This window comes from Chlorella variabilis, assembly GCF_000147415.1.
Source record: "Chlorella variabilis unplaced genomic scaffold CHLNCscaffold_14, whole genome shotgun sequence".
Classification (NCBI taxonomy): Eukaryota; Viridiplantae; Chlorophyta; class Trebouxiophyceae; order Chlorellales; family Chlorellaceae; genus Chlorella; species Chlorella variabilis.
In genome coordinates this window covers 1,314,313-1,327,607 of record NW_005435074.1, presented here as the reverse complement: position 1 = coordinate 1,327,607, position 13,295 = coordinate 1,314,313, and the positions used below count along the sequence as shown (strand labels likewise).

The following is a 13,295-nucleotide window of genomic DNA, read 5'->3' as shown; positions in this document are numbered from 1 at the left end:
CACCCCATTCACTTCCACCCCGGTGGTGTTAAAAACATCCACTCGCCTGCAGCCGCTTGGCCAGGTCCTTCTTGTTGCCCGACACTGTTGCCCGACGTGCCACCAGCTCAGCGCGCAGCTCCTTCACCGACATGCGCGACACCGCTACCGGGTTGCCTGCCGGATCCACCACTGACAGCAGCAATGGGTCCACATGCACGCCATCAATGTCCATGGTGCCGCTCACAGCCGCACTGCTGCCACTGGCTGGCTGCCCCACCGCCGTGGGGTCCTGCGCCTCGCCTGGCAGCGGGTCATCTGTCTGGCCCAGGCGAAACCGCACCCAAGCCCCCAACACTGTGCAGCCGTGCTGGTCTGTATGCATGGCAACCGGGGGGATCGCCCTCTCCTCGCGGCTCATTGCTGACAGAACCTCGTACAGCTCAGCGGGCAGGTTGGCGTGGCTGCGGGGGTGATGGAACCATGGCTGTCAGCGAGCATAACGACTCGCAACATGTGGGCCGCATTGTTAAAAGGTGGGCACCCAATGCTATCTACACTTTGCATGCCCCCACTATGACCCACCTCAATTGCAGCAGCAGCTGGCCTAGCACATCATCATCTAAGCGACGTAGTGGGCTGGCGGCTCGATTTCGCAGTGCCTGGAATGTCTGGATGGCATACTGCAACCCACGGAAGCAAAGCAGCGGTGTTTCTAAGCTAGACCTGCCAATACCAACGCGCGCTTGTCACGCGACCCAGCCAGATCACCCTGACACTCGCAACACATGGCGTAGTTTTGCATGAGCAAAGCCGATAGTGAGGCCAACAAGTGCCACCCACCTGTATGTCATGCATGCGCAAAGCCGCCTGCAACTGCGCTACAAAGAAGCGTTGCCCTGGCTGTGCGCCCCACCGCAGCAGCATCTGCTTCATGCGGCGTTCATACTCTGTCACCTCTGCCACTGTCTGGGAAGCCCGCAGCTGTGCCTGCAGGCCACATCAGAACCACGTCAATCCAGCAAAGATTAGGCTGTAAGTAGGCTTGCAGCTAACAGCTGACCATACGCCACAGCACTGCAGCGCCAACCCCACCTCAAACACTGTGTAGCACACAGCAAGTGTGCCAACCGGAAGGGTGGTGTTAGAACTCAACAGGTCAATCAGCAAGCGCTGTGCCTCTGCAGAGCAAGGCAGGAGCGGTGCAACATCTTGGTTGCAGGGTCCAGCGTGGATGCTCAGCAAGAAAGGCGAGCGGTGACAGAAGAAATGACAGGTACACTTGCACCCAATTCGAGCGCTGCAGCCAACCTTGCGTGTCGCCACGGATGGCATGCTCAGAGATGACGGGCTCGTAGTGGGCCAGCGAGGGCTGCAGGCCACGCTCCTGCAGGACATCAAGCAGCAGAAAGAGGTTGGATGGTCATGCACTGCCTCAATTGATTGAAAGTCGCGGTTGCCAGCAGCCATGGATACAAGCAAGCAAGGCAGGTCAGAAGCTCACTTTCATGGCTTGCAGATGATTTGTAGCGCCTTCCAAGTTGTGCTCCAAGCACATCTGCTGGATCAGGGCTTCATACACAGCCTCACTGGGCTGCATGCCCTCAGCTTCTCCCTGCGGCCGATGCAGCAGGCGGCAGCTCAGCCAGCGGAAAAGCCGCGGGTGAACTGGACAGGAGTCGGCTTGGCTGGCCAGCCCAACCCACCTGGCTCAGCATGTCGTTGGCCTTCTCGAGCTCCCCCGCCCTTAGCAGCGCTGCCACCAGCTGCTGCCAGCTCTTGCTGCAATCTACACCCGCACGGCGGTTGCTCGCGCACACTGCCTCGGCTGTATCCAGGTCGCCCACTGCCACGTGCGCTGCCACCACCGCAGCGTAGGTCTCAGGCAGCGGCGTGATGCCGGCGTCCCAGCACTGCCGAATGGACCCAAGCGCGCCACTCGCATTGCGAGCCTTGACATAGCTGAACACCAGCGCGTGGTAGGCTCGCGGGCCAGGCACGTAACCCGCCTGCGCCATCTCCTCCACGGCCGCCTCGGCGGCGGCCCAGTTGCCCGCCAGCGCTGCCTGGCTCAACGACTGGTGAAAGAGGAAGCGGGCGGGGTCATCCTCATCTGTGAGGCCCTCCTTGAACGCGGAACGCCCGCGGATGTGCATGCCTAGGCCCACACTGTGGGCCTTGCTGTCGTCGCTGGCGGCGGCAGCGGCTGCCGCCGCCTCGGCCTCGGTTTCCGCCTCGACATCCGCGGCTGCATCACGGCGGGTACCAAGTTCAGTTTGATAAAATTGGGCCCTAGATGATCCCACAGGGCCTAGCAGTGAGAAGAATGTGGCGCACACATGACACGCCCAGTCTCTGCGCGGTTCCTAACCTTGTTCACTGAGCCATGAGATGCCGTCGGAACTGGCAGCGGCGTGCACTCGGCGGCGCGTCGGGTGGCGGGTGGCGGCAGGCCTTGCCGCCAAACGCAACACCTGGGCCACCTGCACACCAGCGTGCATATTGAAGTCGCCGCTGGGCACGTAAGCCAGTGGTGAAACGTGCCGGGCTGTTGTGCCGTTCGGCCATTGCATGCATGCGCGCTGAAGTGGTGGCTGAAGTGGTGGCGCTACAATTTCCAAAATCATAGTTTACAGCAAACACAAGTTGGATTGTGACGACTCCAGAACACCGCATTACAATCACCCCGCTTGCAACCGTAACCGCTCCGCATCCAGCTGCACGCAGCGCACAAGCGACAGCATGCCAGAGATAGCATTCGTCGGCGAAGAGTGCGGGAGGTGATCAGAGCAGAAACACACGGGGCAGGCAAACGGTGGCTGACCCTGCCATCCGCATTTGCCAGAGACGGGCAGCCGGCCAAAGTCGGAATGCAATGCAATTGAAGCCCGCTCACCACTTTGCTGACACGCATCACTCCTGCATCGTCATTGTGCAGCGATGTGCAGGTCTCGTAGGGTGGGGCCACCACAATCTGTGGGGCAGAGCAGGCATCAATCAGGCTTGGGATCCCCGCCGCCACGCTCAGCCTACTGCCGGCATCCCCGCCAAACTGCATCGCCCTTGCAGGAGAGCAGGCAGCTGGAATCCAGCGTGGTGTCGCCCCAACCTGCCACCCACCTCATCCAACACCACTATCCGGTCACCGTCCCAGCGGCAGGGCAGCGTCTTGGCCAGCGCATCGAAGATGGCCTGCAGCAGGGTTGCCGAGCGCAGTGACGGTCCAGCCGACATGGGGGCCCGCCCCTCTTCATGCAACAACCATACGCAGCAACGGCAGCGCACACACCACCACGCCCACCTGTGCCTGCCGGCTGACGTTCACGCCAATCTTTGCTGCCTCCGACTCTGCTGCCCGCACCGCCTTGTCCTCCCGCTCCCGGCACCGGCCCAAGTCGACCGCCGGCAGCGGCTCCAGGACGGCCATCGTTGGCTTAAGTTGCACGATGCGCGTGACGTGCGCGCCCTTGAGAACCCTCAGGGTGCTGTGGAAGGGCGTGGAGCCCGGTTGCCGCAACACCAAGCGGTCGGTGGCGGCGTCGTAGGCATACACGGTGCCCTCTGTCGTCTGCAGGCCACCGCCGCCTGGCAGCACCAGCTCCAGCTGCACCTGGGCGCCCACGGCGTAGCCGGCCATGCCTGCCCGTCCTCGAATGCGGGCTTTGATGATGACAGTTTACGGTGAGTGTAGCAAAGTGGACTACTGCTCTTTGCGCGCTGCTGCCTCGTGCACACACAGTATTGACGATAGTGGGCAACGACAGTGCTTTGCGCCAGCTGGACCTGAACCCCCCGAGCCCGCATACGGCTTGCATTTGTAGCCTGGGTGGCACACGCTCCTCTTTGAAATCATCAGCCACAGCACAGGCACGAGCTCACCCAGCAGCAAACCATGTATCCCCCAGGCGGCTATTGGCCGCCCCCCTACCCTGGAGGTACGCGGTGCTGCACTTCAGTGATGGCGTGCAGCGGGGCGATCGGGCCGGATAGGCGACCCACCACGCTTGCCGACTTGACTGCTGCCTGCAGGCTTCCCTCCTGGGGCCAGGCCCCCCATGATGCCGCCGCAAGGCATGCCGCCAATGATGGTCGCCAGCCTCCCAGGCATACCCATGGCGCCCGGCATGCGGCCGCCGCTGCAGCCTGCGCTGCGGCCGTCACCAGGTGCGCTGCCAGCCTGCCTGCTCCCTGCCAGGCATCTGCTGCTTTCAGCCTGGCCAGTGGCTCACCCCACCTGCCACCCCATGTGCGCCCTGCCACAGTGGGTGCCGCAGGCGCCTTGGGCACGCCCGGACGCAGCACAACGCTGTGGGTGGGGCGCATCGCTTCCACCGTGGAGGCGCCATTCATCCAGCAGCTGCTCGAGGCGTGCGGCAAGCTGCGGGAGTGGAAGCCGGTGACAGAGCCGGAGAGCGGCAAGCTCAAGGGGTTTGGATTTGTGACGTACGAGGTGGGGTGAGGGTGGTGGGGTGGGCGGGCGTTGGGGTTGGTGGCTGGCTGGCTGGCTGGTTGGGGGGGGTAGCTGCCGGGCTGGCTGGCGCAGCAGGGCGCAGCACGGGGCCCTTGTATGGTTTGGCGCGCGTTTGCTGAGGGCTGCGTTTTGGTTTCTGGGAGGAGGCGGCGCGTTGCTGGAGGGTTTCGGTGGGGTCACACCCCCGGAAAGGGAGCCGCTTGCGGCCACGCAGGCACCTCCCCGCCTCCCCACCCACCCCCCAGCCACCACCAGGCCGCCAGCGGAGGCGTGGAGGCATGACGCGCCGCACCGCCACTGCCGCTCCACCCGCCCACCCTCCGCTCACCACCCACACCCCCTCTGCCCGGCCACCCCCAATCACCCCCACTCCCAGGAGCCCGAGGGGGTGGTGGTGGCGCTGCAGGTGCTCAACAACCTCAAGCTGGATGGGCAGGAGCTGGCGCTCAAGTGCAACAAGGTGGGTTTGTGGAGGTGGTGTGGATCCTGACCTGGCCATCCGTTGGCTACTCGCGCCCTGATTGGCTACTCGCGCCCGATGGGACTGCCAGCCAGCCACCCAATGGTGGGAATCCAGATGGCATCCGCTGCTGGGCGGCCCTCCTCTTTTATCTCGCTGCTCCCTCCCCTGTCACCTGGCTTGCCCTCGTCCCCAGGCTACTGAGGAGTACCTGGAGTGGTACAAGCGCAACAAGCAGCAGCAGCAGCATAGTAAAGAGGGGGGCGGTGAGAATGGCGCGGCGCCAGGCGCGGATGGCACCGCCGCTGCTGGTGACAAGGATGCGGTGGCGGAGAATGAGGCGCTGGGGCGAGTGATGGAGCTCATCAGCCAGCGGCCGGCGGTGGCAGGGGCCAAGGTCGAGCCGACCTCTGCAGCAGCCGCAGCGGACACTTTTCTGTCCAACCTGTCAGCATCCCGTGACAAAGCAGGCAGCGAGCGTGGCGCCAGCAGCGCTGACCGCAAGCGAGATCGCGAGGTAGAGCGCGAGGCGGAGCGGGAAGCGGAGCGCGAGCGGCAGCGGCAGCGGCGGGAGGAGCAGCGGCGGGAGGAGGCAGCAGAGCGGGCATACCGCGAGGCAGTGCGGCAGTGGGAGGACCATGAGCGGTAAGTGGAGGTGGGGATGGCTGCGGCAGTGGGTTTATCTGTTGAGTATCATGCACGGCAAGTGTGGAAGCTGTGGGGATAGCATTGGATCGGTGCTAGCTGGCCTGTGCCATGCACTCAACGGCATGCCATTGTCCAGTGTGGCCTGTACCTGACTGCCACAGTGAACTGCACTGTGCTGCCTGCAGGATGCGTCAGCGTGAGCTGGAGAAGGAGCGGGATCGCGCAGCAGACCTGCTGCGGGAGCGGCAGCGCCAGGTGCATGCCGACAATGAGGCAGCCGATAGCGATGACGAAGAGGAGCCCTGGCGGCGGCGGCCCTACGGCGGCAGCAGGCGCGCCTTGGAGCGGCGCCGCCGCCGCGAGTTGGAGCAACAGGACGATGCAGCCGACAGGAAGCGAGAGGAGGCAGAGGCGGAGGCTGCAGCAGCGGCAGCTGAAGCAGAGGCGAAGGCAGCAGCCAACCAACCTGCCGCAGTGCCCGAGGAGCCAGATGCAGGCAAGGCGGCAGCATTTGGTGCTGATGACAGCATCATGGCAGCCATGCTGGCGGCTGTGAAAGCCAAGCCCGACCCAGTTGTGGCGGCAACTCCGGCAGCGCAGCCAGCGTCCGCCATAGCTGCGCCGGTTGCTAAGCGCAAAGTGCGGGCGGCGTTCGTGGAGGAGGAGGAGGAGGACAAGCCACAGCGCAAGCTCATACCCATCAGGCAAGCAACTACCACCACACACATCGTGAACAACCGAGCTGGTCCGGCCCTGCTTTGCACGGTGCCAGAATGGATCTGCTGGCACTGTGTGCCCCTCCAGCGCCTCTCTGCATCATGGTGTCATCGTCCCCCCCGCCTGCCGCCTGCCTGCCTGCCTGCAGGTACTCTGAGGAGGAGCTCAAAGCACTGCATGAGCAGCCGGACGAGGGCGAACAGGGCGGTGCAGCGGGCCCGCCGGTGGCCCAGCCCGCCGCGGCTGCGCCACCAGCTGCGGTCGATCCTGCAGCATTCAAGCGGCAGCTGCTGGGGCTCATCCCCAAGGACAAGGCTGGCGTGTTTGCCTTCCAAATCAACTGGGCGGTGCTGGATGCAGCACCCCCAGAGGTCAAGGACAAGATCTCTGGTGAGCAGGGCGGTAGTGGTGTTGGCGGCAGTAGCCGGCATCTTGGCTGGCCACTCGGAGCTGGTGGTTTTCTTACAGCTCTCCCGACTCAATCATCCCTTGCTCCCTACCTGGTGCCCCTGCCACTGCTGCAGGCTGGGTGAACAAGAAGGTGGCGGAGCTGCTTGCTGAGGAGCCCAGCTTCTGTGCCTTCATCATGGACCAGCTGGCGGCGCACGCCTCCGCTGCTGCCATGCTGGAGGCACTGGGCGAGGTGCTGGATGAGGATGCAGCGAGCTTTACAACAAAACTCTGGCAGATATTAATTTGGGAGCAGCTAAAGCTGGAACACGGCGGGGCGTAGATTAACATTTGGAGGAAAGGATGCATGAATTTCAAATGGATAAACGTGTCTTGGGACGCAAGAGCGTAAGAAGCATTTTACGGCACCTAGACGCTCTCAATTCTCCGCGGGGTGCATTCATTTTCATCATCATCATCCTCGCCAGACGCACGAGGTGCAGCCTCTACTGGCCTGCTCCACGGCCAGTTGAGGATGGGACACCCCCCGATCACGGTCTGGCAAACAAGGCGTGTCAATGTAGCAAGGCAGGGCACGGGCCCAGGCTGGTTGCGCTCCATCAGAGGCCCAGCGCCTGCTTGCGTTCCTTCAGGTGCCCCACCATGAGGCCGTGGAAGGCAGACTCCACTACCAGCTGCCGCCGATCCTCGCAGCTGTACAGCAGCGCATTCAGCTGGCGCGCATGTGCCACCGCCCCCACATACAACTCTTTGCTCTCAAACTTGTCATACAGCGTTGCATTCTTCTCCTGCAGCCGCTTCAGCTCCTGCGCCCACAGCCGGATCTGGTCGGTGACGACCTGTGTGGGGGGAGGCAGAGAGGGTGTGGTAGGAGTGTGACACAGTATGGGCGGGGCGTTGCAGGGGACATGCAGCCATCAATAAGCGAGCGTTCTGTTGGGGCTGGCTGGCACGTGCCGGCGGCACGGTGGGCGTCTTGGCGGCGGCGCGCGGGTGGGCGTGCTGGCGCAGGAAGGCCACCACTTGGTCGGCAGCGATGCCCGTGTCCAGCGCATTGGTGGCCGACTCGCGCGTGATGGTGCCCACAAACAGGTTGGGCAGCAGCGCATCGCAGCGCACAAACACGCGAAGCACCGCCACCTGCACCGCCGAGGTGGTGTACGCATACACCCTGTGGGGAGGGGGGGGGGCAAGGCAGGTTAGTCGAGCCGCACCAAAGCTGACCTGCAAGTGCCCTTACCCAACCATGCCCCATCCACTGCAACACCACACCTGAAATTGGACTCCACAATGACGTAGCCCTCCTCTGGCGCAACCGCAGCCTCTCCCGCCCTGCCACCACCCGCCAGCACCGCAGCAAGGCGCGTGGGATGCAGCCACAGTTCGTTGGCGCCTGGCACAGGCATCAGAAGCCCCAGCTGGCACATGTGTGCTGCAATGGTACGCTCGGCGCTGTCCAGCTGGCTGTGGGCCATGGCTGCGGCTGCCCCCTGCAGGCCTAGGCGCAGCAGGAAGTTGATGGCCACAGCCAGATCCGCGCCCCCCGCCGTGTTTAGGAGCGTCAAGTACTGCCGCACCGCGCTCCACAGCTGGCTGTACAGGTTGGCCAGCAGGAATTGAAAGCCGTGCTCAGTGATTTCTGCAAAGGGCAGGAGAGGGGCAGGCGATCTGTAGGCGCGCTCCGGGGGTAGCAGCCTGGCGTCCAACCACCTGCCTGTTGCTGTCTTGTCCTTGCACCCCACTCACTCTGCTCTAGTGTGCACTCGTCTTTGACCATCAGCCCCGCGGCAGCCAGCAGGCTGGGGATGTCGATGGGCGTTGCATGCAGCACCGGCGGTGCCATGGGCGGCGTGCCGTTGCCATTCACAAGATACAGCAGCAGCGCCTCCCATTGCCGTCGCGCATAAGCATCCAGTTCAGCCGCGGATGGTACAGGCGCTGCTGCTGGTGGCGGGGTGGCATGCCCCATCAGCAGGCTGCAGCATGGGCATGCAAGCGGGCAGACGGCTGGACCAGCAGCTGAGATGGGTGACGATAGCCAAGTTTCGTGAGTGGAATGGGCACGAAGGCATAACACGCCAACACCCCAACGCAGCAGGGTCACGCCACCCATGATGCCAGTCTGCATAACTGGAATGTGAAAAAAGATTGGGGGCACAGGACGATGCCCGGGCAGCGGGCATGCGCACCCGCTACACATGGTGCGCCGCAGCTGGGCCTGAAAGCCGGCATTCACTGTGTATGTAACCTGCCCGTCATGTGGCTCCTTGGCGAGCAGGCCCAACTCAGCCAGCTCACATAGTGCTGCCGAAAGCTTGCTACTCCCGTCTGAAGTCGCCCAGCTGTCAGCCAGAGCTGCGGCACAGGTGATCAGGAGGAATGGTGAAAGTGGACAACAATCAGCAGCATTGGCACACTGTGCCCGACAGAGGACTGTGTGGTTTCCAACTGGAGTCCACTGCGCTTGCCTGCAGGGACGGTGCCGGCGGTGCTGGCGAGGCGGAGCAGCATGTGGCGGGCTAGCGGCGGCAGGGACCTCAGGATGGCCACCACTGCATAGGGCTGCACAAACAGGCGCTCCAGCTGCTCCCCCCTGACGCTGGTGGTGATGAAGGAGACCAGGCCCTCCACCATGTTCAAGGAACAATAGGGGCAGTTGCTTGGCTGGCTTGGGGCAGCGGCGGGAGGTCAATCTATCGAAACAAAGATGACAGAGAGCAGATGGCCGGTCCAGGTGGACAGTGCAGGGTTTGGGGGAATGCTTCGGTTCGCCACCATCAACCCATCGCTCTCGCGCTTGTTTGGAGCAGGTGGTCTCTACGCCTCGGCCAGCCTTGGCTGCGAGGAAACGTGACTTGCAATGCCCCTGCTGCAAAGACAGCGACCCTGAGCGCCGGCAGGGCGGCAGAACAATGACATCGGCGATGGTGCAGCAGCCGGTCGGGGCGGTAGACCCGCTGTCGGGTCTGAGCCGCTGCCTGGCGGCCCTCTGCCGCCCAGGTGAGCCTCCGCCCGCTGCCCGTCTGGCATTCTTGTGCTCCTGCGCTGTGCGCCTGGATACAAGGGTTTTGGAAGCAGGGATGTGGTGCATCTGCTGGGTGCGCACAGGGACGGGGCTGGGTGATGCGATTGACTTGCAGCCACTCCCGCCTCTGTGGCTGCCAACGCCCGATATGGGAGATGCAGAACCAGGGACTTTTCTGCATCCATGCATTGCATTGCATACGCGCCCCTTCATTTTGTCCCCTTCCCATGCATCTGGCGCCCCTGACTCTCCTCCCTTCCCGCTCACACACCACACCACCAGCAGGCGCGGCAGTGGCACGCGAGGAGCACGCGCTGGCGGCGTTTGTGGACGCCGAGGGGCGCAGCACCAAGGGCGACAAGTTCAACCGCTTCCTGGCGGAGCTGCACGCCCGCATTCGCTCCCTGGTGGCCTCCCCCGACCCGCACGAGCGGCTGGCGGGGGTGCTGGCCATCGACGAGCTCGCCTCCACCAAGGTCTTTTCCGCCTCCGCCTCCCGCCTGTCCGACCTGGTGAAGACGCTGATGGAGGTGTTCCAGGCCACCACAGAGGTGCACACCATGCAGGCAGCTGCCATCACGCTGGGACACCTGGTCAAGGCGGGCGGTGCGCTGATGGCCGACGTGGTGGAGGAGCAGGTGTGAGGGGTGCTGGGTGGGGGTGGGGATAGTGTGTGCGGTCGGGGCGGGCCGTGCAGATGGCAGGAGGCATGGCAGGCTGGTGGGGTGGGCACAAGCCTCCGCTCCTGCTGGCTTCTGCTATCCTTCCTCTCGCCGCCATCGCGCTGGTGCTGGCTGCACAACTCACTGGTTGCTGATGGATGCAGCAGTTGGGTTGACGGTCTGGCCGCTGCCGCTCTGACCGCTGGCCGCTGCCCAAATGCCTAGCGTCCCCCCCCTCCTACTCCATGGCCGCCCCCACCCCGCCCCACGCCACAGGTCAAGCGCGGCATCCAGTGGCTGGCGGCGCCGCGGCAGGAGCACCTGCGCCTGGCGGGCGTGCTGCTGCTGCGCGAGCTGGCGGAGCACGCGCCTGCCATCTTCAACGTCCACGTGCGCGCCTTCATCGAGGTCATCTGGAACCCGCTGCGCGACCCGCGCCAGCACGTGCGCGAGGCCGCGGTGGCGGCGCTGCGCGCGTGCCTGGTGCTGGTGGAGAAGCGGGAGACGCGGTACCGCGTGCAGTGGTACTACCGCCTGTTTGAGGAGACGCAGCGCGGCCTCACCCGCGTCACCTCCCTGGAGACCGTGCACGGCTCGCTGCTGGCTCTGGGCGAGCTACTGCGCCACACGGGTGCGCAGCAGGGGAGCGTGCCGACCATGGCTATCCCTGGCAGGCCCTGTTGCTGGCCACACCAGCTGGACGCCTGCCCTTGCCTTCACTTGCTCACACCGTACCCAGCCCTGCATGCGCTCTGCCTGCTCACACCCTGTCTGCCCGCTCCCTCCCCCACCCGCCTGCCTCCCATCCTGCAGGCGAGTTCATGCTGGCACGGTACCGCGAGGTCTGTGACACCGTGCTGCGCTTCCGCGACTCCAAGGAGAAGCTCATTCGTCGCGCCGTCATCACCCTGCTGCCCCGCCTCGCCGCCTTTGCCCCCGAGCGCTTTGTCAAGTCCTACCTGAAGCAGGCCACCGAGTACCTGCTGGGGGTGCTGCTGGTGCCCGCCGAGCGCGGCGCCGGCTTCACCGCGCTGGGGGAGATGGCGGGCGCGCTGGCGCGGGCGGGCGTGGCGGCGCGCATGAAGGCGCCCGACGACTTCCTGCGCCCCATCGCAGCACAGGTCAAGGAGTGTTTGGGGCAGCGCAGCCGCGGGCGCCCGCTGTGCCCCGAGGCGCTCGAGTGTGCGGGGACGCTGGCGGTGGCGCTGCGCCGCGACTGGCAGCCCTACATGCTGCTGCTTCTGGAGCCTATGTTCCAGACGGGGCTGTCGGGTGAGCGGGGGAGGGGGGGTGGGAGGTGGGGCTGATGGAGGGGTGCCATAGGATGTCGGCTGGTGCGTATGGTTGTGCGCCGCTGCTCCCCAGCCGGCGACGGGCAAGAGCTGCCACTGAGACCTGCTCTTTGCCTGCCCGCTCCTCACCCGCCCGCCTGCAGAGTCGCTCGTGCAGGCGATGCACAAGGCGGTTGGAGCCCTGCCCGACCTGCTGCCACGCGTGCAGGCTTTGCTGCTGGACCTGCTGTCGCTGGTGCTGGCGCGGCGCCCCTTCAACCCCGCCACCCCCCCCGCCACGATCAGCGCGCTGCAGCAGGCGCTGGCGCCGGGGGAGCTGCAGGGCGGCGCTCTGACGCGATTGGCGCTGCACACGCTGGGCGGCTTCTCGTGGACACCCCACCACCTGCTGGACTTTGTGCGGGACCAGGTGACCCCATACCTGGACGACAACGACGGCGCGGTGCGGCGGGCCGCTGCGGTGGCCAGCTGCCACGTGCTGGAGCAGCATGTGCAGTACAGCAGGCGCCCCGGCGGACGCCTACCCGCCTCGGAGCAGCGCGCCGTGGACAAGGTGGGCAGGGTGCCTGCCGTGCTGCCAGTTCTGCATGCTTGCTGCAAGTACTGCATTGCCAGTACTTCACACTGAAACTGGCGTGTGCCTTGCCCGAGTCTTCTTCCCTATGTGCCCCCCCCCGCCTGCCGCAGACCATGCAGCGGCTGCTGGCGTCGGCGGTGGCAGACCCGTCGGTGACGGTGCGGCGCACCATCCTGGAGGCGCTGTCATGCACCACAGCACTGGAGAGCCACCTGGCCCAGGCCGAGTGCCTGCGCAGCCTGTTTGTGGCGCTGAACGACGAGAGCAGCCACGTGCGCAGCCTGACCATCCAGCTGGCGGGCGCCATCTCCCACACCAACCCCGCCTACGTCATGCCAGCGCTGCGCCGCCACCTCATGCAGCTGCTGTCAGACATGGACCACTCGCCAGACTCGCGACAGCGCGAAGGTACTGGTGGGCGGGTGGGTGGGGTGGGTAATGTTGTTACTCTGTGTTGCCCCATGCGCTGCGCTACGCTCCTGTGTGCCCAATGTCACCTGAGGCATGGCACGCTGTGCTGTCCTTCACCCACTGCAGAGAGTGCGCGGCTGCTGGGCGTGCTGATCCGGTCGGCCCCAAAGCTGGTGCTGCCCTACACGGCGCCCGTGCTGCGAGCGCTGATCAGCAAGCTGCGTGCCGCGGGCAGCACCGCGGCGGCAGCGCCCTCCACCACTCCAGCCAAGCCCAGCACCAAGAGCGCATCCCAAGGTGGGGACGCCGCGTGGCTGGGGGTGGCTGGCACCCAGGTGCAGCGGCGCCCCGCACTGGGCTGTGATATGGCGTGTGTGCAGCCGCTGCGGTAGCCCCCCCACCCCACCCCACCCCACCCCACCCCCCCGGCGCTGCAGAGGAGGGCTTTGAGGTGGCTGTGCTGATGACCATGGGGGAGCTGGCCACGGTGGCAGGCACCCAGCTGCGCGCCGACGTGCCCGAGATCCTGCCCCTCGTCATCGACGCCATCCAGGATGGCGGCAGCCAGACCAAGCGCCTAGTGGCGGTCAGCACGCTGGGCCACGTGGGGAGCGGGCGGCAGTGGGGGGGAGGGGGGGGGTA

General features: G+C 65.1%; 5 protein-coding genes across 5 annotated transcripts in view; 2 read left to right on the top strand and 3 right to left on the bottom strand.

Moving 5' to 3' along the window:
• Nucleotides 1-28: 28 nt before the first annotated feature.
• CHLNCDRAFT_135872 (hypothetical protein) lies at nucleotides 29-2,480 on the bottom strand (the record flags this gene model as incomplete). Its single annotated transcript, XM_005846329.1, has 7 exons — nucleotides 29-443; nucleotides 896-969; nucleotides 1,075-1,160; nucleotides 1,291-1,366; nucleotides 1,484-1,594; nucleotides 1,686-2,227; nucleotides 2,471-2,480. The coding sequence occupies 7 exons, from the start codon at nucleotides 2,478-2,480 to the stop codon at nucleotides 29-31; spliced, it is 1,314 nt and encodes a 437-aa protein (XP_005846391.1).
• A 180-nt stretch (nucleotides 2,481-2,660) lies between these two features.
• CHLNCDRAFT_135871 (hypothetical protein) lies at nucleotides 2,661-3,616 on the bottom strand (the record flags this gene model as incomplete). The annotated part of the gene is made up of 4 exons (XM_005846328.1): nucleotides 2,661-2,696; nucleotides 2,876-2,953; nucleotides 3,100-3,171; nucleotides 3,281-3,616. The coding sequence occupies 4 exons, from the start codon at nucleotides 3,614-3,616 to the stop codon at nucleotides 2,661-2,663; spliced, it is 522 nt and encodes a 173-aa protein (XP_005846390.1).
• Nucleotides 3,617-4,091: 475 nt separating this feature from the next.
• On the top strand, nucleotides 4,092-7,008 carry CHLNCDRAFT_135870 (hypothetical protein; the record flags this gene model as incomplete). Its single annotated transcript, XM_005846488.1, has 7 exons — nucleotides 4,092-4,143; nucleotides 4,242-4,429; nucleotides 4,827-4,910; nucleotides 5,107-5,555; nucleotides 5,744-6,208; nucleotides 6,424-6,665; nucleotides 6,800-7,008. 7 exons carry the CDS (start codon nucleotides 4,092-4,094, stop codon nucleotides 7,006-7,008), a joined length of 1,689 nt encoding a protein of 562 aa, XP_005846550.1.
• Nucleotides 7,009-7,285: 277 nt separating this feature from the next.
• CHLNCDRAFT_25123 (hypothetical protein) lies at nucleotides 7,286-9,320 on the bottom strand (the record flags this gene model as incomplete). Its single annotated transcript, XM_005846327.1, has 6 exons — nucleotides 7,286-7,525; nucleotides 7,653-7,857; nucleotides 7,959-8,325; nucleotides 8,433-8,630; nucleotides 8,850-9,041; nucleotides 9,146-9,320. The coding sequence occupies 6 exons, from the start codon at nucleotides 9,318-9,320 to the stop codon at nucleotides 7,286-7,288; spliced, it is 1,377 nt and encodes a 458-aa protein (XP_005846389.1).
• Nucleotides 9,321-9,598: 278 nt separating this feature from the next.
• The window catches only part of CHLNCDRAFT_58332 (hypothetical protein), a gene marked incomplete at both ends in the record, with an annotated part of 9,681 nt that continues 5,984 nt past the window's right edge, over nucleotides 9,599-13,295 (top strand). Inside the window, 8 exons of the mRNA XM_005846487.1 lie at nucleotides 9,599-9,686; nucleotides 9,997-10,349; nucleotides 10,650-11,004; nucleotides 11,187-11,645; nucleotides 11,809-12,218; nucleotides 12,353-12,650; nucleotides 12,780-12,950; nucleotides 13,091-13,257. Of these exons, the coding sequence (XP_005846549.1) occupies nucleotides 9,599-9,686; nucleotides 9,997-10,349; nucleotides 10,650-11,004; nucleotides 11,187-11,645; nucleotides 11,809-12,218; nucleotides 12,353-12,650; nucleotides 12,780-12,950; nucleotides 13,091-13,257 (2,301 nt within the window). The remainder of the gene's footprint in view (nucleotides 9,687-9,996; nucleotides 10,350-10,649; nucleotides 11,005-11,186; nucleotides 11,646-11,808; nucleotides 12,219-12,352; nucleotides 12,651-12,779; nucleotides 12,951-13,090; nucleotides 13,258-13,295) is intronic.